At 45.5% G+C, this 26444-nt stretch overlaps 1 protein-coding gene across 1 annotated transcript; it reads right to left on the bottom strand.

Moving 5' to 3' along the window:
* Positions 1-17437: 17437 nt before the first annotated feature.
* On the bottom strand, positions 17438-25568 carry NABP1 (nucleic acid binding protein 1). The gene is made up of 6 exons (XM_059476209.1): positions 25257-25568; positions 25012-25150; positions 21967-22038; positions 20562-20634; positions 20218-20284; positions 17438-19423 (listed from the first exon to the last, which is right to left on the bottom strand). Exons 1-6 carry the CDS (start codon positions 25345-25347, stop codon positions 19236-19238), a joined length of 630 nt encoding a protein of 209 aa, XP_059332192.1. The 5' UTR covers positions 25348-25568; the 3' UTR covers positions 17438-19235.
* Between the last annotated feature and the right edge of the window lie 876 nt (positions 25569-26444).

Raw genomic sequence — 26444 nt, 5'->3', positions numbered from 1 at the left:
CAGGGGGCTTTGCCACTTCTGCTCAGCATCAGCAAGGTTTTCACTTTCCGTCATAGCCAGTTAATGGCATGCAGAACATGGAGACCAACAGACTGATGGCTTTGCTGTCCTCCCTGTTTGTTCCAGGGTTCATTTGGAGGGAGCACAGCTCACCCCTCCTGCAGCAAGGCTGGGGCTCCCACTGACCTGGGCATTGGGCTGGGGCTAACTCAGCCTGTCCAAATGCCACCTCCTAGGTCCGTGCAAGTGGCACACATGGCAGGACATCGCTGCTTTGCTACTGGCCAGATATTGAGAGGGACCATATTTAAGGGTCTGCTTTTGCTTACAGGGTTCAGCTTTTCCTCTTCCGATCCCTGTAGCCTAAACATGTGCTGCAATCTTGGGAAAGCTGATCCAGCTCTCCAGAAGCCGTAGCAAACTTGCACCACCTATCGACACAGCAGAGCCGCTGGTTTGGGGCCAGGAGGAAGCACAGTAATCCGAGAGCGCTCCAACCATCACCGCACTCCCAGCATCCTGCCTTGTAATGGCTCCAAAAAGCAGCGCTCCGCCTGCTTGGCGCAGGGGGCACAGATGTGGCTGTATCCCTGCCACCATCCCCAGGCAGGGGCTAATCTGTATCCCTGCCACCATCCCCATGCAGGGGACAATCTGTATCCCTGCCACCATCCCCAGGGCTAATCTGTATCCCTGCCACCCATCCCCATGCAGGGGCTAATCTGTATCCCTGCCACCCATCCCCAGGCAGGGCTAATCTGTATCCCTGCCACCCATCCCCAGGCAGGGCTAATCTGTATCCCTGCCACCCATCCCCAGGCAGGGTCTAATCTGTATCCCTGCACTATCCCCGTGCAGGGCTAATCTGTATCCCTGCACTATCCCCGTGCAGGGGTTAATCTGTCTCCCTGCCACCATCCCCAGGGCCAATCTGTCTCGCTGCCACCCATCCCCAGGCAGGGGCCAATCTGTATCCCTGCCACCCATCCCCAGGCAGAGGGTAATCTGGGGGCCCCAGGTTGGCCGAGGTGTGCTGCTACCTCTCTGTCACCAGCTGGGCTTTGCAGAGGATGTCCTGTGCCTCCCCACCTCCAGCTCAGGCGGTTTTGGATTCATTGTCACAGAGAGCTCTGGCCATAGAGAACTTCCTCCAGTTGAAATTACATTATTTTCTCATTCCCATGTATTCCATGAACATCTTCTCCAATTTAATTCATTCCTGCTATATAGCAAACTAATTTTACCACGCTGACCCTGCAAGGAAGAGGTGCCCATCCTTTGTGCAGGTCACAGACATCCCTGGCACCTCTGCCCTGCTGAGCCTCTCCTGCACACTTCACAGCAGGCATTGGCACATTGCTATTATCAGAAATTCTCCACTGTATAAAATTTTCTCCCAGCATCATCTCTGCTCTGTGTGCAGCAGAAAGCTGCAGATACTTTGGGAGGCTGTCCCAGGTGGCGACATCTGCGGTGACTTCTTTGAATACAGTCACAGCACTGAGCACAATAGCCTGCCAGCCACCAAAGGATGCTATTTCTTCCTCACCTCTGACCAGCCCTCAGTGCCCTCAGGTCAGGGTCTCTGCAGAGGAGGATCTCAGTGACCTGAGAACGCAGCAGCCTCCCAGAGAACAGAGCTGGTGTGACCGAGATGGAGGCCAGCCCTGCCCAGGGTGCAGGAGCTGGGAAGCTTTTCCTTTGCTGTTCCTTGGAGCCAGGAGGGAGAAGTCAAACACCCTCAGAACAAGAGCTCCACAGGAATACAGGGTGTCTGCCCAGGCTCTTCCCAGACAATTTAGCTGCTATTCAGCATGCCCCACGTTCTGACCACAGAAATGGCACATTAATTCCACCGTAATGCTCTGAGCTTCCTACTGTTGGTATTGTGGATTTGCTTCATATAATAATTTTAACTTCCAGGCTACAGCATTATCAGTGCACAGTACACTTTAACTCCTTGAAAGCCATGTGCTTGCTAGGAAAAGCTGGTTTTATTTATCCCATTTTCCCCCCATGTGCTTGGCCCATGCTCAGGTTTCTACCTGCTCTGAATTCTTTTCCAAGAATTAAATCAAAGCAATGGTGTCAGCATTTTCAGATTGGGTCTTTAGATGGCATTTGATTTAGGTAATTAGATGTCTATGACCCTCTGGGTTTAATTTCACCTTGTTCATGAAAGGAATATGGGGAAAACATATGAACACCAAGGATTTGAACAGCATCTCCCTACTCCTCATAGTAAATCCTTTTCTCAGACACAAATTAAGTCACATCAGTTCCTCTGGAATAAAGAGAGGCAATACACAGGAGATGAAAATTTGTCCAACAATGAAAAAATATACAGCACAGAGGGCAAAAACCACCTGCTGTTTGCTCCTTTTAGTAGTGCACCACTCTCCACCCTCAGCAGTAATAGAGGGTTCCTTCAGCCCCTTCCAGGTCTCATCCTTCTCTCCCACTCCTGCAGCATGGACCTGCTTTGATCTCCTTGCCAAGGAGCCCTTTGGCTCCCAAGCCCTTTCCAGCCTCACTAACAACACCCTGAAGCACACGTGGCTGATGGAGGGTAAATGCCTGAGTGGGCTCAGCTCCTGCCAGCTCAGCCTGGAGGCTCACAGCAGGCAGGATCCAGCTCCAAACATCCAGCTCAGGAGGACAAAGCTCCTGCCACTGGTACCAAATCTGGAGCCAGCCCAGAAGCGATGAGGAAGATGAAAGAATGTACAACTCTTTTGTCTGAGTCCTGTGCCAGAGTCCTCACATTTCCAAGAGCCACAAGCCAGGCACAGCAAACCTCGGAGATAACCAGAGGTTATCTGAACCCAGGGGGCTTCAGAGTTGAGGTGTGATTGGTGCCATTTCAGAAATGTTTCAGTGGCCTCAAGCTCAGAAGCTCTATGTTTTAGAGCACTTGGGCACTTAACAATTAGGTGGAACTTTGCTCCTGATTGAAATAACACAAAAATTCCAGGACAATCAACATCTGGGGAAAAAACCCAAAACATTGACTTGGAAAAGTTTGGGAGTTTGGGATTTCAAAGTTTAAGGCTGAAGCTTGTTAAGGTATAGAACTGCTTCAAACCTGTATCAAGTAGGAATCAGCTTGCTGGAGAAAGGCAGAAGCAGAGCCCAGTTCCACCCAGCACAATGTCCAGTTGCCTCTTTACATAACCAAGACTACTTCAGTGTTTGTTATACTGATTCATCACATTAAACTATAATACAAGAGATGCAAAATGTAGAAACTACTTTTTCTGGCAGTCTTTAAAGACAGAAGGAGAAACCCCTTTTCAAAACAGAGATTATTCAAATGAATGAATAAGTGATTGAATAAAAAGCTATTTTAACCCTACTGGCCTGATCCATTACATCTTTAAGAGCCCAAGCACCTTATCTGTGTGTTTTACACACTTACACCCAGGGTATATTAGTCAGCGCCTGGAAGAGGAACTGGTGGCATCCAGAGGCAAATTTATTTCTTTTTGCAAAAGACTCAGCTACATCCCAGCTTTGATGCTCAGTTTTACATAGTGCAGCATCTGCCAAATGACAGCAGTCTCCAAGCACAGGTAAGAACCTCATGCCAAGAAAATACAGCAGTTATTTCATCAACAGTTTTGAACAAACATGTCTTAGCTTTTCAACATATCTGCTTGTATTACCCAGTCCATTACTCTGCATGAGCTCTACAGCTTGAAAGGTCTGTCAGGTTTGAGGTATTTTAATCCATATTTTTCCAACTCTATTTCTGATATTTAGAAAAAATTACACCATCTTTCATCATCTATTATATATCACTAGTTAATTACAGAATAACCTATTGTAACCTAGAAAATATTATTATTATGGACTCCTTCTCAAATGTTCCTTTCCCAGGTCACTTCCTTGAGAGGGATAAAGCAAGCACCAAGAAGCTGCAGTGATCCAGAAAGTGCTCACCAACTCACATGAGGGCCAGATTCTCATCTTTATTATAATATTGTTTCTTTCCAGAAATTATGTATGAGACAAGTCTTTTGATATTCAATAACCTGTTTACGGGAAATGACTTTACACAAAACATCAAATGACTTGACAGCAGATTGAATTTAAAATATGATTTTTTAAAATGCTCATGAAATTCATATTGCTTTAAATATAAATTAGCAAGAGTGCCAGAAGGGATGAATGTATTTCACTTCTTGACTGCAGATAATTTAAATGTACAGTTTTACCTACATTACCTCTATTCATTGTTCTTTCCTATTAAGGGATGAAGGAGCTTTCTTAGCTGCTCTGCTGCCTGGTCACACAGATTTCCTGGAAATGTCAGGAGGTGAAGGGATGAAAGGAGAAGCCTTTGGACAGGCACACTGCATATCAGTGCCAGATCAAACATGGCTCTCCTAGATCCACAGGATCCCAGGAGGAAAACAACAACTGCATGGCATGAGGGGTGGTATCATTTTGCTTTTTCAACCAGATTGTCACCTTGGTTCCCAAAACACTAACTGCGCTACTGTGGTGTGCCACCATTAAGGGGAAGGCAGCGCCCAAGATTCAGAGATCCTTGAGGTTGAGAAGAATTACAAAAATCAGAAGGTCAGCAAAAGCTTACCAAGTTTCATTAGTAAATTACTCACTTGGCATGGAAATTGCTACAATAGTCCCTGAGCTCCTTTGCAGGTACACAGCAGTGGGGTTTGGATAGAGGTAAGGTGAAAGGGAAGGGGAAGGAAGGAAGGAAGGAAGGAAGGAAGGAAGGAAGGAAGGAAGGAAGGAAGGAAGGAAGGAAGGAAGGAAGGAAGGAAGGAAGGAAGGAAGGAAGGAAGGAAGGAAGGAAGGAAGGAAGGAAGGAAGGAAGGAAGGAAGGAAGGAAGGAAGGAAGGAAGGAAGGAAGGAAGGAAGGAAGGAAGGAAGGAAGGAAGGAAGGAAGGAAGGAAGGAAGGAAGGAAGGAAGGAAGGAAGGAAGGAAGGAAGGAAGGAAGGAAGGAAGGAAGGAAGGAAGGAAGGAAGGAAGGAAGGAAGGAAGGAAGGAAGGAAGGAAGGAAGGAAGGAAGGAAGGAAGGAAGGAAGGAAGGAAGGAAGGAAGGAAGGAAGGAAGGAAGGAAGGAAGGAAGGAAGGAAGGAAGGAAGGAAGGAAGGAAGGAAGGAAGGAAGGAAGGAAGGAAGGAAGGAAGGAAGGAAGGAAGGAAGGAAGGAAGGAAGGAAGGAAGGAAGGAAGGATCACCAGGCCTGGTTCCAGCAGGGATGCAGCTGATGGGGTGTCCAGGGTTCTTGGGGTACCCACACACCAGGGTTTGGTGGGGGGTAAATTTTCATAGGTAGGCTTTCCCTGCCCTGGAAAGTTTCTCATTTTCTGTGCAAATTAGTTATCATGCACAGTCCATTCTTTCAGAGTTTTCTGGAAACAGGCCAGAGGGTTTTGGTGGTCTCGATCCCCCAACACCCATGGCCACCTCTCAGCCTCAATCCTGTGCTTCTCTCCAGGAGCCAGAACAAGGATGTTTGTCCCAGGAAGGTGCTGCCCTGCCCCACAAGGCCCCTTCTGCAGCCACATCCCCTTCTTTCTCACAGTGTGTTATTACAAACAGTCTTTGGTTGATTCCACAGCTATGTGGATATCAGTGTTTGGAAATACACATTGGCTCCTTATCTTCTGAGCTTCTGCAGCTACAGAACATTCATATATCCAAATTAAAAGTGAAACCAGGCCCTTAAATCCTCTAACCAGTGTTTACCCTGTAGTAGCATCCCTCACCTAAAGCAGTATTGTGTTTCACAGGGCAAATTCCAAATGTAATAGTTCTATTATTCTAATATTAATTCTTCCCACATCTTTAAATAGAGTCAATATTCTTTATTTTCTGCCCATAAATACTCTGTTTTAAAGATTTGCTGCCTGCTACCCTAAAGTGAAGTTAATGGGATACATGGAAATTATTTTGAAAAGCATCTGAGCTCCTAAGGGGAAATATGCTCCACTTCAGAATCTCACAATCATTAACAAATTCATACAGGGAGTAACAATAATACACATTTGATGGCTCATACTACTCTCACAAAGACCTCAATTCTCACACACATACAGGCATATATAAAATAATATCTACAATTTCACTTAAATATTTTAATTCAACCTCATCCATGAGAAACAGCCATCCCATTAGTTGCCTGCTTCCCATGCACTCAACCAAATGACTCTGGAGTTCTATTTTTGCAAGTAGAATTTGTGGAAGTAAAGCAGGAGGCAGCCAACATGATCAATCAAGAATAAACCTAATTGATCTCCACAGCCAGAATCCACATACTTGAGACAGAGTCCTCAAAATCCCAGTACCTGCAGAGCTGTGTGCTATTGCTTCCTGTTTCACTCTAAATACAAAGTATTTAAAGACCTGGTAAATCACCACAGATGTGTGCAAGGTTTAAGAATGCTTCAACAGAAAGTGACAACTAAAATAAAGCTCATCACATAAATTCAGCCCTCTGTATTTTTCCGCCCTCTATCAAATTACAGCATCCTTAAATTCTGTTAAGAGAAGCCCTGTCTAAAATGTGAGGTGCTGCATTTCATCAACTATATGAGATGACTCAGGATTACAAGTACTGAAATAAAATGGACATCCTGTTCCAGTTTCTTTAACTAAATTTTCTCCCTCAAATAGCATCAACAAGTGACTCAGTACAATGTCATAACAAACAGTACTTGTGCTGCAGCAATGTACTTGGCAAACAGCAACTCTCACAAATAAATTAGACACATTTTACTGTAGTCGCTAATCAAAAGATCTTCATTTTATCTTGGGGGAAAAAAAAGAAAGAAAATCATGTATAATAACCAGATGGCAAGTAAACAAATTATTTTTGTAATAGTAGGAAAACTATTTGCCGGCATTTGGATGAACCCATAAACAACGTCTAGGGCTAAAATTGGCTCTAAATTGTGACACCAATTTTACAGTGAGAATGTGCTGCTCTTCTGTCTCCCTGAGACCAGCAAAAGGGACATCCTTTTCTCTCCCAGATTTTGGCTGGAGTTTTCCAAGCACCAGTGCCAGCTAGGCCACGGAGAAAAGGGTTTATGGCCCAGCAGGACCAGCCTGCTTTAGATCAGAATCACTTGTGCAGGAATTAACATCATTTAGGGCTGCCTACGAGCTGCACCTGTACACCATTCTGGGGGTTTCTGCCACACTGGAGAGACACTGTGCCTCTCCCACATGCCCAGCTTCCAAGCAGTGACTTTATTGCCACATCACTGCTATCAAAACATCAATATCTCTACACCACTGTCTGCACTGCAAGTTTCTTACACTTGGGAATCGTGGTAAAACACTGAAAACCTCTTCTCAAAAAGCATTCTTTACTCCTGAGCAGTCAGCCATGTTACCACACATTACATTTTGCATTAGATTTGAAAAAAAAAACCAACAAAACAAGCCACAACCTACATCACTAGAATACCCAGTTCTCAGATAAAAAATCTGTGTGTAAGGATATACTATTTGGAGAATCCACTCATTTTCATCAGAAAAAAATCTCATTAAAAATAAACTTCTCACCTGTAGCTAGCTTAGCAATTAGGTACAGATACATTCATTAGTTATAATTCAGAGATTACATGGGATAATAGCATGCTCTAATAAGGAAAAATGACACTCGCCTTATGAACACGTGGGTTTGTGGCAATTTCCTTAAAGAGGAGCCTGCTTTATTAAAAACTATGGATACAAACACAGTAGCAATTTTAATTGTTTACTGTGAGAAGTGAATATGTAAGCATATCTCAGAAGCCCAGGAAGCCAACCTTGCTGTTTCTTCCAAATATGAAGTAGTCATTCTGAAGCTTTGTTTGTTTTTTTTTTGAGTAGTGGGTGCCCCAGAAGTTCTGTGCTGCCCCAGCCCAGGCAGGAGAGAGACCAGGCAGGAGAGAGACCAGGGCACCTGCTGAGGCAGAGCCTTAATAGCACACAGGTGAGACCTGGGCAGCAAATTGTGGGTTCATTTTCTCATCAAGGGTGCTGCAACCAAGCAGCAGGGCTATGACTGGGTGGAGGTTTCTTTTCTTGCTGCAGACTAAAAGACTCAAAACCCATTAGCTTGTGTTTGCCTTCTCTGCAGCCCTCAACAACCTCCCTGTGAAGCTCCCACTGACAACCTTCAGCTGTTCCCTGCCTGTCAGTTCATTTTCCTGATCTGCACGTTGGGGTGAGCCCAGTCATACACACAAAATTCAAGCAATACACAAAAGCTCCCATTATTGAACACCTTGTTTCACCCTGACAAACAAAAGCAACATCAGTCCTGCTTCCCCTGGCAGAGTTTTCAGCATCAGTTTCACCCTGTGAGAAAGGGTGCGCAGCAGCCTCTCTCAAAAATTAAACAGGCAGCAGGGCGTTGGATTTCACCACAGAACATATAAGTACTAGCAGTAAAAAGCAAGCACAGATTCTGGGGAGGGCAAGGCCACATTTGAAGTGGCTGGAGCTGCCTTTGTTATTTTAAAGTAATAACCTATCCTTATGTGCCAATGAAGAGCATATTGACCCCTAGATTCAAAACACTTATTTTTTTTATATCTAAAATCACATGGTGGTGACAGCTCTGACGTTCCCATGGATAACTAGAAACAAAGTTGTAGTCTTCCAAATAGTTTTATGGTAACTTCATATTTAACTTGCTGCCCAGCAGGTCAGAGAGCTTTTGGGCACCTCTAAATACACTTACTCACGTAGTCCAGGTATGACCATATACCAGATCAAAGCAAAGGCAGTATTTGCAGAATACCTTCCTCAAGTCACACAAAAGTTAGATTTTTTTTTAGCTCAAAACAATTATTTGTTCAAATCCTCACAAACCTCTTGCTATGGAACTACCAAAAGAAACATTATGAACATGCACCAAACAATTTATTCTGTCACAAAATTAGGTGTTTTCTTAAGCAATTATAGAAAGTCAGATGCATGGAAAAAAAGACCCCAGGTCTTTGTCTTGTAAAATTAAACATTTTTCTGTTTGGAGAGATAGAAATTATGGTTTTTAATGTAGATCTGTTATGAAAATAACACAGCTGTTGCTCATGCACTTAGCCCACTTCTCCATGGTCTCCAGCAGCTGCAAATCCAGACTCTGTCTTGGAACATTCAGATTTTGATTGTGACCCTTGAGAAGGAAGCCCCTTGAAGGGGCAACTGCTGCCAGGGCAGTTAGCAGCACGCTGGGATGCCACTAGATTGCCTAAAACTCCCAATCAAATGCACAGCCCAACTTTTTGACAGTTCAGATGTTCTGAGCTACCCTGGAGTTGCATTTGAGGGCCTAAATGCTGCTGCCAGCCCAGAGTGGTCTTTCTGACGTCTCACCCACCCCCGGGAGAGCCCAGAACAACTCCCCACTCTGCTGCCTGCTCAAGAGTCATGCCTTTAATGAGCTTCTGCAACAGCTCCTTCTGCTGAGTAGATAAAAAAGATCACCTGAGATTAATTACAGCAATAATTAAGAGCTGACCTTCGGGCAGATACCCTGCCTTGCTAACAGCCCATCTCAGGTGCAGCAGGATGCTGTAGCTCTTCAGGAAAAGTTACTCTTCACCTGTTTAGAGATGTGCAATTTGCACATAAATCACAGCCTCAAAGCGACCCAAACCACTCTCATTTTCCATTTTTGGGACTCAGTGTTTTTCAGAAGTAGAAAAACATTTTTTTCCATGGTCAAGAGAGAGAAGTATTAATAACTTCTGTCCTTGCAAACAAAAATATAAATCCAGATAGTGAATAGCCACAAGAGGCAAAACTTACCCATTCTAGATTTAATTATTTTATAGCACAGATTAGGAAGAGATCGTGGAATGGAAATAAGACTGACGTCCCCACTTCCCAGCAGAGATGCCTGGTGGCCTGGGCAGGGTGAGGAGGAAGAACAGAAGTGACCTGGCCACACACTGCCTTTCTCCACAGGGCCTCAACCACATGAACATGAACATCTAAAAACCTTCTAAGTATCCTGCACCAGAGCACTATCTGGATTTTGGGATGGAAAACACCCACTAGCACAAGTCACAAGCCCAGCAGTCACTCCTTCCCCCTCCCTGTTCATCACTTGCCTCAAAAACTGGTGTAGGAATAGGTATTTCCAAAAGCAGCCAGCCTGGTGAGATAGACTCCAGGCTTTGGTATTCAGAACAGCTCAGCCTTGGTTTAAGCAGATATTTTGTTGTTTGTTTGGCTCTTTTCCCCCATATCCTGGCACCTCATTGAAATGAGCTTTACTAGGCACTTATATAGCAGAGCTGTAAAGAAACCAGCTGGTTAATTTAAAAGAGTGCAGTCCTTACAGCTTTCCCCTCTAGGGGTTTCTTGAAGCGCACGCACACAAAAAATTTATATTGTAACACTTTTTCTACCACATCATGAGTTTTACTTCCAAATCCATACTCTGAAGGAAAAACAAGTCTCACTATCACTCTGCATTTTGCGGTGGAAAAAGGAGATGCTAAATAAAAACTAAAAAACCACGTAAGAGCAGGATTGTGGTCTCACCTGCCATCCAAAACTACGAAGATATTAGTATTTCTGCCAAGAGTACATTTTGTCACTAAAATAGTTGCTACTGCAGGCCAGTGTTAGCCCAGATCTAGCACATAGCAATAGTGAACACCTGACATCCAGCTGGACAGGCTGGGGCTGCAGCCCCCTGCAAGGGACAGTGACAGGCAGTGCCAAGAAGTCTCATGACAAGGGACAAGCTTTGGATAGGGCAAGGCAGGGAGCTGATATAGGAGAGAAGGAACAGACAGGCAGGGTCCTGAAAGCCCTTGGAAATGGCAGAGTAACAAACAGCTGAACCGCTGGATCCACAGGAGTTCAGACAAGCCACAGAGCAAGGCTGGAGGCAAGGGAAGGCAAAAATAATCTATAAACCTATTTCAGCTGAAGAGAAGGAAGCAAGAAGAATTTGAAGGGAGAAAAGGGAGTGTTACCCTGTGGGAACAATGCATATGTACTCATACAGCTATTTTAGTGTCACCTTTTAGTAGGAGCAGGTATTGTTTTTTGTTGGACAGCAAATCCTTCCAAGGCCATGAAGCCAACCAACAAATCCTTAGCCAAGTCTCACTCCCAGAAACCATCCACTAAAAAGCAGCTTTCCCTCGGTGTTCTGCACCCCATTGCCCAGTGCAAGGCATGACGGTGACATTCCAAATAAATCCAGCTCCACACAGGGCCAACCCACCAGATGCCAGAGACACAGAGCTACCCCAGCAAGTCTGCAGAGTATTTAAGAAGCAGTTTGCTAAATTATACAAAGGGAATAATTTGCAACGTAATGGTGTGTTTGCATTCTGAATATCTGATTTCCTGTTCAACAAATAACCTAAACACTCCCAACCAAATGAAATGTAGACAAGACTTAAAATGTTTGAAGAAAAGCACTCATCCAGAAAATTAAGGTCAACACGGAACAGATGGTGCCTCTGAAAAATGTGGCTTCAACATTTATCTTTATGTAAAATAAAAATCTTTTTAAAACCTCCGGCTGTTTGGTGACAGTCCTACTTGAAATATTGGACCTCGCACTCCATGGATAATAAAGAAGCACTAAAAAATGACTTCAAAATACTAAATCTAAATAAAGTTCTCTCAACTAGCATGCAATAAGATTTCTGTGGGCATGTAAATACATATCAATAAAATATAGATTCAAGCGCTTCTGTAACTGCCATAAATATTGCAACTGCTCTTCCCATTTCCATAAATATGACCCACGACTCCCAAGTGAGAAGCTTTTTCATTTGCAGCAGTCAGGGGAAAAAAAACGGTCCTTTCTTCTTTATCAAAGTCTTTTGAAAGGCTGAATTTGAAGCCCAGCACATGGGGAGCTGTGAACAACTTGTTACAGTGATGCATGAAACGCCTTCTCCAGCCTCAGCGGATCCATTAATGGGATTGCAGGAAGATCATGGTTATTCTTGAGAGCAGGCAATGTCACACCCGGCTGGGGAGGGAAACAGGGGCTCCAACTGGGCAGGGCTGTAAATTACTTTGGTAATGCAGAAAGGAGCTGGAACAAGCAGAAATAATGAGGCAGACCTGCCAAACACCCGAGGAGCAGTAACGTGTTAAGGGACAAACGAGAAGAGGTCGGGCACTGGCAGGAGCAGCAGGGCAAGTGCTCTCAGGGTAAGGTAACAACAGGAGGGGAAGGCTGGGCAGGACACCAGGGGAGCATCTCTTCTGAGAAGGTTTTCTCAGGACAGGTAAAAGAGAAGGCAAAGAAACCACAGAGCTGCACAGCAGGCAGCTCTCAAGTTTACAAGAAACAAACAAAAAAACCCAAACCCAAAGCCATCATATCCTGAGTGAACCAAATATTTCTGGGACATGAGGTAACCTGTGGTGCCTAAAAATACTGTCCTGTGGAGATCTCTTCCTGTGCATCACCCTGCAGACAGCTGGGACCCTGTGACAGGCTGGTACTTCTGGCCACAGGCTGCACCTGTGAAGCTAATCCCTTCAGCTAATTCCCCAGGGGCCACCTGCCTGCCTGGACTGAAGAAGCCTTCCCAGCTTTGGCCATCACAGCAGCCACAGCCACAGCAGGAGCCATTTGTTCACACCACCCAAACTAAATCACAATTAACCCTGTGACAACAGGCTGCTGAAGCACATCCCCAAAACCACAAGGTAATTACAGATCTACTATCAGTTCTTGTTTCCCAGCCACCAGACATCCAAGAGAACAACCAGGATCAATGCACCTCTTTTTTCCAGTGTGCCTTCCAGACATTTACATCTACTAGAAAAACCCAGATTTTTGCAACTCATGCCTTCAGGTCCAGCCTTGATGAAATTGCACAGTGAGCTTCTGTAAATCCACCTGGCTAAAAAGACTACAGGAATCTAATTGCAGCAATTTTCCTGAGCTGACACATCCTTCTAATTAGCTTCGTGATACTGACTTACTGATGTTTTGGGTCCCACTTCTTCTAGAAATTACCTCTGATTCCCCATACTACTAGGGAAAATAAGCTTAGCAATAACATTTAGACTCACTGTCCCTAGCAATGGGCCCTGCCATCAGTAAAGCACAGCCAAAATGAAACCAGGCTGGGCATTCCAGGGAAACACTTGCAAGAATGGCTTTAGCACAGAAGTTTCTTGCTTCAAGGTCATCCCAACCCACATCACAGACAGCTCCAATAAGCAACAGCACAATAACTCACCAGAGACTTAAAAATAGTAGAGAGTTTATGAAGGTCTCTTTCTCTCCCTACCTAAGGCTTTTTTAAACTAAAATAGATATTTTATTTTCTTCTAAAAGAAGGTTGTGTTGATTTTGTTTGTCCTATTGCATAGCCAAGTGCTGCTGCTGCACATAGAAATGTCTATCTCCATCAGGCCTCAACTCACTATTTCTAAAAATAAAGTAATATTAATTTGTTCATCCAGCACCTGGTGTTTAAACTTATTTCTTGGCAACTTCTGTTCTCAGCATTTAAACATTTTTCATATTCACCTTAAGTCTGGCAGCACTATTGGTTATCCTTCTCTGCCTCACTAATAATTTGGTTGATGGCATGCAGGTGGGTTTCTCATAATTAAAAAACCCATTTGCAAAGTTTGCATTAGGTGATCTAAAAAAATAGAGCACTCCTTTCAAAGGTTAAATAAGTAAGCTGCAGAGCTCCATGAAAATATTGCATAATTTAGGGATAAAAATAGTTTTGCTTTATTCAAGCTAGGCTGGATAGGTAGATTTTTACTGCAATCAGCCTAAACCTCATCTCTCCAAGTTATATGCTCAAGTTGATTATAGAAAATTAAATTTAGAATTAATCAAGCTAGGAAGAAGGAAATTACAAAAATTAACCTAATGCATAAATCATAGAAAAGAATGGTGGAGCCAGCTAGAGATCATTTAATGCATCTTCATCTTGTCCCATGCCAGAACCAACTCCCCCCTTCCCCAAGCCACTCTGACAGTTATTGTCCAACCCTTTCAAAAGTTTCCCCACAACACAGGAACCAGAAACCACCAGTCAGAGCCGTCCTGCTCCAGGCCTTGCCTTGGCATCACCAGCCATCCTGATTTGGGGTATTCCCCACCCACCCCTGCCCCAGCAGCTCCTCCCAATTGCACTGACAGGTCATTTGCAGGTTTGGGCACAGAACTGCAGCACTTGGCATCACTGGGAAAAAAAAAGAGCAAAACCAAAAGGGCAAGTCCAGTTACCTAATTACAGAGGATCCAGGCTTAGAAATATATATTTGTAAAAGTTTCCTGATTTAGAAAGAACTCTACATATTGGCTATGGCTTTCAGCTTCTCCATACCATAAATTACCAATTTAGCATCTGACAGATCTGCACTACCACTTTATCCCAGTTTTACAGTTGAGAAACTACTGCCTGCATACCTGTTCCAAATTATCCTTGATGTCAGTGGGATCTCCCTGTGAGCCCAGCGGGACACAGGGTGGACAAGCATGGTTCCATATTTCCCAAATAGCTGTCCAGTATTTGCAAAGCCATTTCATCCTCTGGACACGAACCCAAAGAAAGCTTGGTAGAGGGCTCTGCTGACGCACTACAACCAACATGCAACTGTGCTTCCATGGAGTCACAGCTGATGGTGTATTAAGCCAATTTTGTCTTTTATATGCAAATTTATTAAACCTGGAGCAGCCAGTCAGCCCTACAATCTACTCTACACAGCCAAAGCCATGCCATTCATGCTTGCATAATAAGGAAACATTTAGTTCTGAAGGTACATTTAGAGCACAACAGTTCTCTTCTCTGAGCTATATCCTGATGTTTTCTTCCTTCCCTAATCTTTCTTGCTAGGACATGTACAAATCCAGAGTCTTTATCAGCTGGTGGTGTGGGAGGGCACTTTTAGATGAAGTTCTTAGAACTGCATTGTTTTCTTTATGAGAAAAAAAACCCAACAGCAACTTACAGAAATTAAAAACCTATATGAAGTCCTTAAGAGTTCCCCTTAGTCACTTCCAAACTTTTTTCCTAATCCCTTTGAACTCCAGTAGTTTAATCAACAGCTTGTTTAGGATTAATCTTCTCATCCCAGTTACACACACACACACAAAAATGTCCATCACAGAATAAATTAAAAAGCAGAATCCTCATAAAGAGCCATAACAATTTGACATTCTCTGGAAGCAAGAATAAAGGACTCAGTAGGACAGGCTGAAGACAGAAAGAGCATCTCTTAATGAATTCCTGGGATGCCTGGGGCCCTGTGCTCCTCAGCAGCAGGGCCAGGGTCACCCTGCAGCACTGCACAGTGAGGGGCAGACCTGGCTGGGGCACAGCCTGCAGCAGCTCTGCTGCAGTCATGAACAGAGCTCAGCCCTGCAGCCTCCCCAGGAGCATGCACAGGTCCATGCTATTCCTCAGATTCACTGCCTGCAGCTCCTGAGCCAGCTGCCAGCCAGGCAGGGCTGCAGGGAGCCAGCAGGGCACCTCCTGGGATGCTGTGGGAAAGCACTGCTGGACACCACACCTGCAGCACAAATAACTGCTTGGCTCAGGGCTCCAGGAAAAAGAGCATGTCTGACTGGGCACATCTGCAAGCATTAGAGAAGTAAGGGAACAACCTGGCATGTGAAAACACATGGGCCATGAAAGAGCCCAGGAGACTTCTCCAGAAACACTCCAAACCCCATTGCTTTTACTAATTGCTAGTCCTGTAAAAGCATGTCAGGAGCTTCTGAAGAAAACTGCCTTATGGTGGGAAAGATCCCTTGTTTTAGGAGTGTGTACATGAGGTGCAGAAGATGGCCATAACAGCCAGTTCATTATGAAAAACAAGGTTCAATGTCTATGAAAAACAAAAGGGGTTTCAGGGAACAGCACCTATCTCATGAAAACTCCCCACAGAACATGGTGGACAGCCCTGCATGCTGCTAAGGCTGTGCAGACACTGCACTGAGGTAGAAAAGGTGTTTTGTTTCACCCCTCATGGCTTTGCAGAAGCAGCACTCACTGCAGACACCCCTCCTGAGATTTGTGATGCTAAAGAGCAGCATTATTTGGAGAGCACAGGACTGCAACCTGCCAGTTTCAAGTTAAGGCCAGAGCTAAATAAGCAAGTTGTGAAGGCAGATTCCATTTCAGGTCCTGCATTTTGGTCCAGCATTTATTTCTTATAGCACCTTCCCATTTTCACTGTGGGCATGGGGTGTATGACTTTCCCCTGTATCTAAAGATAGGCCAGGATTTCACAGTACGGGACTGCTTTGCCACTTTCAAATCAAGGTGATTCATGCAGAGGATGGACAGAAAGAACAGATGGCAGCAGAAATACAGCAGAACTCCTTCCACTCTGCCATCAGTCCTCATGCAGGGGCAGGCAGGAGAGGGGGAGCTATTGTCAGGTGATGATAACAAGGCATCTTGTGATTCAAGTGAATGGGGACTACTCAGCAGCACTTCAGCACTGCGCAGTTTGTGGCTGGGTACATGAATACCTTCCAGTGTGTCTTTTGTCCTTTGGAAATCTGTATTATCCAGAATGAGAGTACCCTAAGTGCGGCCTAACCATTAACAGGAAGGTATCTGTAAAGAGACTCCCTGACCTCATCACTGAGCACTGAGGACCTGCCTTAGCATGTCACAGTAATTCACACTGCTTGTTTGCACAGAGATGTGTGTGTCAGTGTCTCTGTGAACCGAGGTGGTATGATCCCAACAGCTGTAAGGCTCCCAGATTCCTCTGCAAGCTGAGAGCTCACTATCTTGACACTGATACCTCTGAGGGAAACAACTTTGTCACAGGTTCAGTGGAAGATCAGAGGACCTTGAAAAATTATATTTAACTCCATGTCCATTTCAGGGCACAGATTTCCCCTGCAAAGAAGTAAAAATTTATTAATAAACTGCAATAGTTTCATGTAAGAAACAGGAAAGCAGGAATGCTACTAACCTTGAGAATGTGAAGACCAGTCTCTTGCTTTTTTCCTCTTGACTGCACATCAATCATCCACCTGACTGTAGGGTTTTACTCTTATGCCTCTTACTAGCATTAATCATATCACTTTTTACTTGGAATTTATGAACAAGTATTGTTTATTAGCTTAATAAAAGCTCAGATGCATAGAGCTACAAACATCAGGCACGTCAGCACACACTAACACAGGGTTGCCCTTGATTTTAACTTCTTTATGCCACAGAGAAGTTAAGACCATCAGGACTGGAGATCCACACTGGAGATACTCCAATGAACACCAAGACCCCACCATGCCATCACCTGCACTGTTTCACTCTGCCAACTTTACAGCTACTACTGCTGGGGCAGCATGGCTCTCACACCATACTTACATCCTCTGTACCTCTGGAACACGTCACAGAGACTTCCTGGGTTTAGAAGTCCTCTTGGCTTCCTTCTCACAAGCACATCAAATGTCTTAGAGCAACACTGCAGAAGAAGGCTGTCCATGCATCTCGACTATACATCACATTTATTTAAACAAGTAAGCAATTTAAAGTCCCTGAGTTACACATCTCCTCCTGACACCATTTCCCCAGAAATGCCTGCTTTCTCCTTCACCAATGACCAGTGTTCTTCCACAGCAGCATGCAGAGGGGATCTCCTGAGGCATGCCACCCTCTTGTGTTCAAAACAAGTTTCACTAGTTCCACCTGGAAGTACCAGGAAAGCATTTTACCAGAGTAGAGACAAACAGCCCTCAGGTGTCTGGGCACACAGGTCTCAACCTCCCTACAGCACTTTGTAGTTGCTGATGCTTGCATTTCAAACAAACCTCAGTTCATTTCACACCAAACAGGGAACTTGCACCAATTAGAAGCAATTGTCAACAGATCATGATAGAGTACCAAAAGCAAAAAGTATCAAATGTAAACAACTTGTAAACATTAGTAACACATCGGTAGATTCAAAGAACATGAATGACCACAGAGACAACTCACAATTCAGAAACAGCCTTTTGTCATGAAGTCTTTATGGCTTGACAGAAAGAAAGTTAGATTTGTTGTTGATGTAGTTAGTGCAATTTTTTTTATTTGAGAGGTCAGTTAAGAAGAGTTAAACAGATGAATCCAGTATGACACCTCAGTTTCCAAGTTGTGTTTGAACCTGATCTGAAATATGGCACTGGACTCTCATCTACAGTCAAGGCATTTGTGAGCTCAGAAATAAAACCAGCTATTTGCCCCCCAGGATGTGGGGAGGGCTCTTCAAGGGATAACTCACGTTTCATATAAAACAGAGGAAGGAAAGCTTAACAGCGTCACAAGTGCAGCTGTGTGCTTGGCCAGTACCTCTGCAATCCACATATACAGCTTCATCTAATACATAATTTATTTGGAAAAGTGTATGAAGGAAGGAGGAGTAGGCAGACTCATCGAAGAGATGGGTAATGCAGCATTTGAGAACAGTCCACTCCTGGAAATTCAGGCTCCTGCAAAGTAACCTTGGGCTTTTACATGAGGAAAGGCTACAAAGAGCATATTCCCCAACACTGTCTGAATTTAGATCCTCCTATTCTGCTATCTCATGCAAAGCAAGAACAAATATCCAAGCTTCTATCCAAAGCAAAAATCAGTGTTACTTTCTTTGACAGTGATAAGGTGTTTAGAGAGAATTTTTCAAGTAGTGTACATCTTTCTGGAATCAGAATCAAGCTTCATAAACTCACCACATCTTCAGCTGTGATCCGAGCTATCCATTCCCTGATTCCAGAGACACCACTAGGTCTGGCACCACCATTTCCTTACACTTATTGCTTCACAAGCCATATTCATTCCCAGGACACCCAGCTCACCAGAGCACTTGTGCTCTTCCCTTCATTTCTCTTCCCATACGAAGAGCTCCCATTATCCCTAACAGAAGTCAACACATGCTTGCACAGGACAGAGCAGACCTATTAAGGCTACATGGCTGACCAACAGAAATACATGTATGTAACTGAAATTTTCTTCTGTTCAGCAAAGGGCACTGAGTTTTAATTGAGACATTTTCACCTGTGACCCTTAATTCCGCATATCCACCTTCTCCCCCTACCCCCTTTATGTACGGGGAAGACTCACTGTGCTTCCCTGATGCAAAACAAGAAATAGATCACATCAAGTTTGCTCCATACACCAAAAGGTAAAAAAAAAAAACCAAAACAAACCAAAGGACAAACTGGTTCACAGTTAACTATAAATAAAAGTGCAGTAAGTGTTCAAGTAGAGTGTAGAGTTTAAGCAAGCTGTACAACCACATTTGGCATAGTCATCTCTTAAAGGCCCTGCGTGGGTCCCTCCCGTTACTGACAGCAGGGGGAAGAGGCTGAACACTGTTAGCTGGTGCTGGATTTACAGGTCCTCGTCCATTGCCTCTCCCACTACCTGCATAAATGTGGCCGTGGTTATACGTGAATGGAAATCCACTTGCTTCAGGTCCAGTTTGTAAACCATTTCCTAAAAAGACAGAAAAAACATTATCACGAGTTCCATGGGTTGAAATCACTGATTCCTTACATAACTTAACCAACAGGGAATACATGGAGTTTGCAGTAAACACCAAACCCTGAAGACCAGAAGGAAAAGCCTCTCTGGCACTGCAAGATCCCAAATTACAGCTTATCTTCCCCTCCCAAACTACTTTCTCTCCATCCCTTTCTCAACTAAAGCAAGAGGGGTCACAACAACAGCTCTGTAACACCAGCTACTGAGCATGGGCATTGTGTAGCTACGGCTCCCTCTCAGTTTACACCTGCTCAAAGCCTTGAAGCATTTTCATATTTAAGATTCTATGTTTAAATACAGCAAAAAATGATATGGATAAGTCAAATACTGGAGTTCAGATTGCCACCACATCTGTTTTTGTGAGCTAAGCAGGCAGGGAAGCCATGGTGTCTAGCAAGACTGAAGTAATTTTTAAAGCCAATGTCTCAGAAGTTTAAAAAAGCAGAATTTCAAGTGCTGCAAAAACTTTTCAAAAGCATTGCAACAATTTAAGATTAGTCAAGACCTCTCATGTGATAAAGACACCCCAAAAATTCTAATCTCCTCCTCTCCCCTACAGAAGAAAGCCTAAAAACATGTTCAGGAAATGTTCATGTTTACATGCTTGAGGTTCTGGCCCCAGGCTGAATGACTTCTTAGAGCCTAGTACACTTTTTTATACCAAGAACAGAGAACCCTTGAAATAAATTTCTATTCCCATTAAGTGTTTCTCATTTTTTCACTTCTACAAACTGAAAAAAACTTACCCAGTGGCCCAAAAGTACAAGTACCCATACCACTTGATGCAGAAATATTATTCTGTTCACCCTGTGCCTTTAGAGAAAGGTAAAAAAAAAAAAAAAAAAAGAAAAAAGACATGGATCAGAGAAAGAAAATTCACATTTTTACAGAAAGGGGCTGATTTTGTCCCCTCTGTGATCTTACAGTGGCTCCACATGGAATTTATCTGCTACTTCAACTATTGGCTCATTTCTAGCTATATCTCACTGAGTCCCTTTTTCAAGAAGAGTCACATCTGATCACAACCTAGTGTGAAATATTCAGAACAAAGAGCACTTCAGGCCACAAGCCTCAGACAAGTTTAACATACCAGTTTGTTCTGCCCGACGTGCTCCGAGTTGGGTTCACTGTAGTTTGGCACTTCTGAGTACACCATGCAGAACCTGGGAAGAAATTAGGATTATTAGCAAGTTCTAAAGCCATTTTTTAACAGAGTTCTCAACTTCACAATTCACAGAGCATATATTTTTGACATCCCATCACCTAGAAGCAATTAATCCAAACCCCACTGTTCAGAAAATATCTGTAGTGGTGAGGCTGCCACATCTTCCTGGTGAGGGCATTTCAATCAAGCAGAGGCAAGCATTCATTTAATCAAGGAGGTAAACTGGCCTAAATAAAACAAAAGGTGATGAAAGGGCTCCCTTTGTCTCTCTTCCAGCCGCATAATCTTGTCCAGCACCCACTCACAAGGTCACCCGAGGCACTGAGTCACCCAGCCTGCTCCCAGACAGGGACTGCATTACACCTCTAGAGAAAACTCACTCCCACACACTCCCATACTATGCAGGGCCCCATTAACAATAATAGCACAGAGGAGCCCAAAACAGGCAATGAAACTGGAATGAAAAGGATGCTCTCATCCTTTTCCACTCAAGGGGACCATGGCAGAACAGGCCCATCAACTCACAACATGGAAATTATGGCAGAGAGGAAGAAAGATCTGGATCATTACACTGTTTGGAATGGTTAAACACAAGTGGAGCTCCCACCTGCTGCTGGGAGGTACAACTCAGATAAGGACTCTCATCACTCCAGCCTGCTGGGGAGCAAGTCAGCTGGGTAACACTTCTGAGGTAATGGATTTTGTACAAGACAATCTGTAGATTTTTTTTTGTGGAAATCCCTCTGAACACTAGGCATTTCTGAGCCATACAGGAGGACATGCAGCAACCCCAGAGCCCCACTTCCCAGATGACTGCAGGGTTTCCCACAGCACTTTGTGCAACAGAGGAAGTTCTCTTCTGGTTAGAAAAGGTTGCTATTTTTTCTATTGCTCAAGAATGTTACTCATGTTTGCTCTTGGGCAGGAGCTGTTGCCCCAGTCTGTGGGCAGTTTAAAACAGGTTTATTGAGGCCTGTTTCTGCTTGGATATGATTCACTGCAGTGACCTTGCTCTTCCTTCTCTGCACTGCCTGGCCCTCAACGATGAGACACACACAAAAGGTTCCCACCAAAACAAAGTGGTTAATCAAGATAAGGCCCAGGTAAGCAAAGCAGATTGTCATTTATGCATTTCCTCCTCCTAGACCTGTGCCAATGATGGAGGCTGATTTTCCTCAAAGTACCTACAGTCCAGACAGGGCCAGAGGTCATTACATCCACCACCAACTGCGAACACACTTTTGCTGCCCTGAATTCCATTTCTTAAGAGCTACCAGGTCTCATACTTACCATGGCACTCTGCTGAGAGGTATGAACACACAATACTTACTCCCCAATTTTATGCAGCTCCCCTCCTCGTCCTGTGTAAAGCGTCAGGCATCCTTTCCACAGAGATGCGTACCTGGCCAGAAAAAGGAGAAGTGAAGCAGTTTCTTAGTGAATGAGCTGACAGGATGTGGAAGGATGCTATCCTGGTATTACACACCAGCATGGACCAAAAAAATTCCCAGGGACCCCAAAGTCACCAACAGCAATTGTTTATAGATCCCCATGTACTACTTCCAGCAAAAGGTACCGGAAGCTCAGCAGACTCCTTTGACAATTCCAGGAAAGCAGCCAATTATTTTGAGATTGAATGCTCTTTGGTTGACTGGAACAACCCCTATGACTTGTCCTGCAGAGAAAAGGCACTTTGCCAAAAGCAGTGTCTGTGTTATATTTGGTGACAACTCTCAGTTCTGCTTTCAGCAGGAGCCAGAAGAATCACCTTTGCTTGCTGGAGAACAGCTACTGCTCCTGAATGTGTATGATCAAAAGTGCTTCCATTCTTAATATAGGTCCTTACCAGACTGGGTTTTTTAAAGGCACAAGTTTGGCCACCAAACTTCAAGTGATGTATAGAAACACACTGAAATAGGTTTTTGATTGCAGGAATGTTACCTCACAAAGACAGGGTGAGTGCACTCTATTCTTTATGGTGGCACTTGACTTCAAGCACTGAAATCTGAGCCATACAAAACCTTCTGTGTAATTGTTCCCTTCAGCAAGGGGCATCACGTATGTGTAGCGAATGAGGAAAACAGAGACCAGAAACACAGGCACAGGGCAAGGCAGTTAAAAAGAATGTGTGTGTCTTCTAGCACAGGAACAGGGAGCCTCAGCAACTGCACTCAGAGGAGTCACCACTCTGGACAAGTCACCACTTCCTCACTCCGGGTGTATCTCTGGAACAGAGATAACAAACCTTCCTCCTGCCCTTTGCCTTATCTGCTGAGACTGGGAGACATCCGGCCACAGGCAGGGCCCTGAGGAGGCACCAGGGAGGAGCCAGGCTGGCAGGAGGGGACAGCACTGCCAGGGCAGTGATAACCTGCTCTGCACTTCAGCAGGAAAGCACAGGCGCTGTAACTACAGATACCATCTGGGGAGCTTTCCATTCAGAACAAGGATTAGTGTTCTCCACTTCACAGATTCACTTTAAAGACTCCCTCACTGCTCAACCTTTAATAACCAGCTAGGCAGGCAGTCTTGTGGCAGAAAACAAAAGAAAAGAGCTACCAAACAATAAATGTAAGTCAAACGTATATTTACTGGGAAAAGACCCAGCAAACCACACGACTAACAATCTCCAGCACAAAGTTATTCCATGTATGCAAGCATTGGTTTTTATCTCAAAAAGAGCTGGCCATAAAGCACTAAACTCCAGCAATAATTTTTAATTCAGAAATATTAAGTGCAACAGCTTCCTGTAAATGGGTTCACTAACTTACAGAAGAAAGCAACAGTGTCTGCTTTTGCAGAGGAATGCATGTGCAGCCTGAAATTCAGCAAGGGGCAAAGAAAAAAAAAAAGCATGTTCACTCATGGGGCCTGTGTAGCTTTTCTGCTCGAATCAGAGGACATCCTGCACTATGAGGCCACGTTAGCCTACAGAGCTGAAATGTACCTGCCTTGCAATGGCAACAGCACACACTCAGTTCTACTTAAATTTAACATTGTATTTGGAGAGCCCTGTATGCCAGTTTTCTGAAGATGAGAGCCCAACCAGAATGGATTTAGCTTTTGCCATTTCACTCCCTCCGCAGTCCTAAGGGAGCATGCAATTAATGTAAATGAAGGCATGACTTTGCCACCCACCAGAAACAGTGATGTCAGCTCATAAATTCAATACGTACAAGCCAAGCTCAGTTTTTTAGATTAAAGGATGCCATGACTCGTTGCACAGAAACACCAGAGCAGTTACAGTAAGCCAGCCACAGAAGGGAGTACAGTGATACAGCTGAACAGTATCGCTCTTAATTTGTTTCAATGTCATCTACACACGGGGCTTTGTGCTGGCCCGGAGCTCTGGTTTAGTTCCACCCATCCCTGAGCTCCACGTGCTCTCCACGCAAGCAGCCTTCCCCAGAACCACCTCTGCTGAGGAGTCAGCCCATTTCGTGTAAAGGACATTTGCATAGGAGGAAGCAGCTGTAGTTTTGGTGGCAAGGGTCATGCAATTCCAGTCCAGAACTGAGAATTACACTCAAACAACTAAAGAGCAGCTCAGTTAGCAGCCTGAGTTGCCTTTCACCTACTTTTTGATAAAAACAAATTAACAGGACCTTACACACACTGCAGATCCTGGAGTGCCATAGGCCAAAGGATCAGTGGAATGGATTTCTAAAAGTGCAACCTAACTGACATGATGAAGAACTCAAATGAAAACTTACTATGACTTTGCTAGTGACAATTTAAGTGACACGCAAGAGGATTTTCAGATTGACTCTAGCATTCTCACATTAAGTTTGGGGGGTGGGTTTGTTTCTTTTTTTAATTAAATGACCTCTGAGGAACTATTTGCACTGAAACAAATTAACACATTCTACAGTGTAGCCCTAGAATGAATTTTTATAGTGAAACTGAAAAGGTTCTCCTCTGCCTGTCACTTTTGTTACGTCATTCCAATGAAAAGCAACTTTTCCGCGTGATATGTAATCAACCTCACCTTTCATTACGGAGCTGACTGCCAGAGCAAAGAACTAGCTGCGAAAATAAGAACATGCTTTGGACTTCCCCTGCTTGATTTACAGGCCAGGACTGACTGTTGCATTCCCCCCTGTCCCTGAAGTATTTTCCTCGGGAGCTTTTTAAAGCCAACACAAATCTCCTCACCACCACCACCTCCTTATTACAAACCCAAGCCCCTCCTAGCCTGCACGCTCACGCTAGGCATGTTCCGGCCTGGGAAAGAAAGGTGGGTTTAATTTGGCAAGTGACCTTAGGGCGCTGGCTCGGTTACAGGGAGCGGGTCGGAGGCGGCGGCCGTGTCCCCCGTGGCCCTGGAGGGGCCCCGCGGGTGACAAAGGGCAGCGCGGCCCGGCCCCGTACGCACCCTTTGGTCAGGCGGATGATGTCCCCCGGCTGGATGAGGCCGCCGATCTCGTCCCACACGCAGATGGTGATGCTGCCCGTCTTGTCCGCCACCTTGCAGGACCTCACCTCGTGCCCGTCCTTGGTCTTGGTGACTCGCCCTGCGGGGAGAAGCGCGGCTCAGGGGGGGCACGGCGCCGCCGGCCCCCCCGCCCGCCGTGACACGCGTGGGCGGCCCGGGGGTGGGGCGTGCCGGGCGCCACTTACCGATCTCCAGCACAATAAAGATGACATTTAAGTTTTTCAGTCCGGGTTTTATGTCTTTTATAAGGAAATACGTGTCGCTCGCCGCGCTCATGCTGCGGCCGGCGCGGGGGTGAGGGCTAGCGGGGCGGGCCGAGCCCGCATCCCGCGGGGGAGCAGAAGCAGCGCGGGGCCGGGCAGGGGGGCACCGGCGACCCTCACAGGGGACGGGGACACGAGCACCGAGGGGCTGTGCGGTGACTGTGCGGCACGCCCGACCCCCACCGCTCCGTCTCGACACCGACACCACCAGCACAGACACCACCCCGCCTCCCTCTCCCGCCGGCACTGAGGAGCACACGTGCGCCGCGCTCCGCTTTATACCGGCCGGGCGCCACCAACGCGGGCGTCGGGAGGGGGCGACTGCGGCGAATGGAACCGTCCGGGGCACGCGGAGCGCCGGGACTGGGTAACGGGCGGGCGCGAGCCAGCGGCGCGTGCTGATTGGCCAACGCTGCTGCCGCCATCTTCTCCTTCTCGGGGCGCTGCCGCTGCTGAGCCGGGGCTGCTGAGCCGGGTGTGCTCCGTCAGCTCTCCGGCCTCCCCTCACCCCTTCGGCCTCCCCTCAGCCCCTCGCCCACCGACTGACTTCCCTCCGGGCAGCAGCCCCACCGCGCCCCGAGAGCGGCCGGTGCAGCACAGCCGAGTGAGGGAGCGGTTCGCTGCCCTTACGCGCCATTTTAAGCCCCCACTGTAACATTGAGAGGAGCGTTGTCACAGGTTTCCCGGAGGGCGATTTCCCGGCAGTTCTGCCCTCCTTCACGGGAAATAAAGAAATAAAGATTTGTCAGTTAGTTAGTTTCTTGTTTTCCGGAAGATATCTGATGTTGGTTTCTGCCGAGCAGAAAAGGCTGTTGTCGGGGCTGCGGGCACCTCGGGGTTTGGCATGGCTACACCACATCATTCTGACCCTGGGACCGAATGCTAGAGGCATGTAGGGAGAGCCAGGGGTTGTGCCTGCTTTAGGTTTTCCTGTGCTTAAAATGAGAGCCTAAACCGTGATGAACACTAAAAAGGCTCTCAAAGCATCTGAATTCTGCCGGCGGCTTCTTGAGGAGAAGCGTTACTCCCTTGAGCTTGGCTGCATGCAGAGTGTAAAATATGAGGGAAGGGAGCTGCTCCAGGCAGGAGGCATCGAGGTGGTGGAGAACC

This window comes from Ammospiza nelsoni, chromosome 7 (assembly GCF_027579445.1).
Source record: "Ammospiza nelsoni isolate bAmmNel1 chromosome 7, bAmmNel1.pri, whole genome shotgun sequence".
NCBI lineage: Eukaryota > Metazoa > Chordata > Aves > Passeriformes > Passerellidae > Ammospiza > Ammospiza nelsoni.
This window is presented reverse-complemented; position numbering and strand designations above follow the sequence as displayed.

Bases quoted from the DNA above. Each gene is read 5' to 3' on its own strand.
- NABP1 (XM_059476209.1), bottom strand. From the start codon at position 25,347: ATGAGCGCGGCGAGCGACACGTATTTCCTTATAAAAGACATAAAACCC. The intron at 20,635-21,966 runs GTAAGTATTGTG...ATTTCTTCCCAG, and splicing joins GAGCTGCATAAAATTGGGGA to GTTCTGCATGGTGTACTCAG. The intron at 20,285-20,561 runs GTATGTTAAACT...CTTTCTCTAAAG, and splicing joins ACGTCGGGCAGAACAAACTG to GCACAGGGTGAACAGAATAA.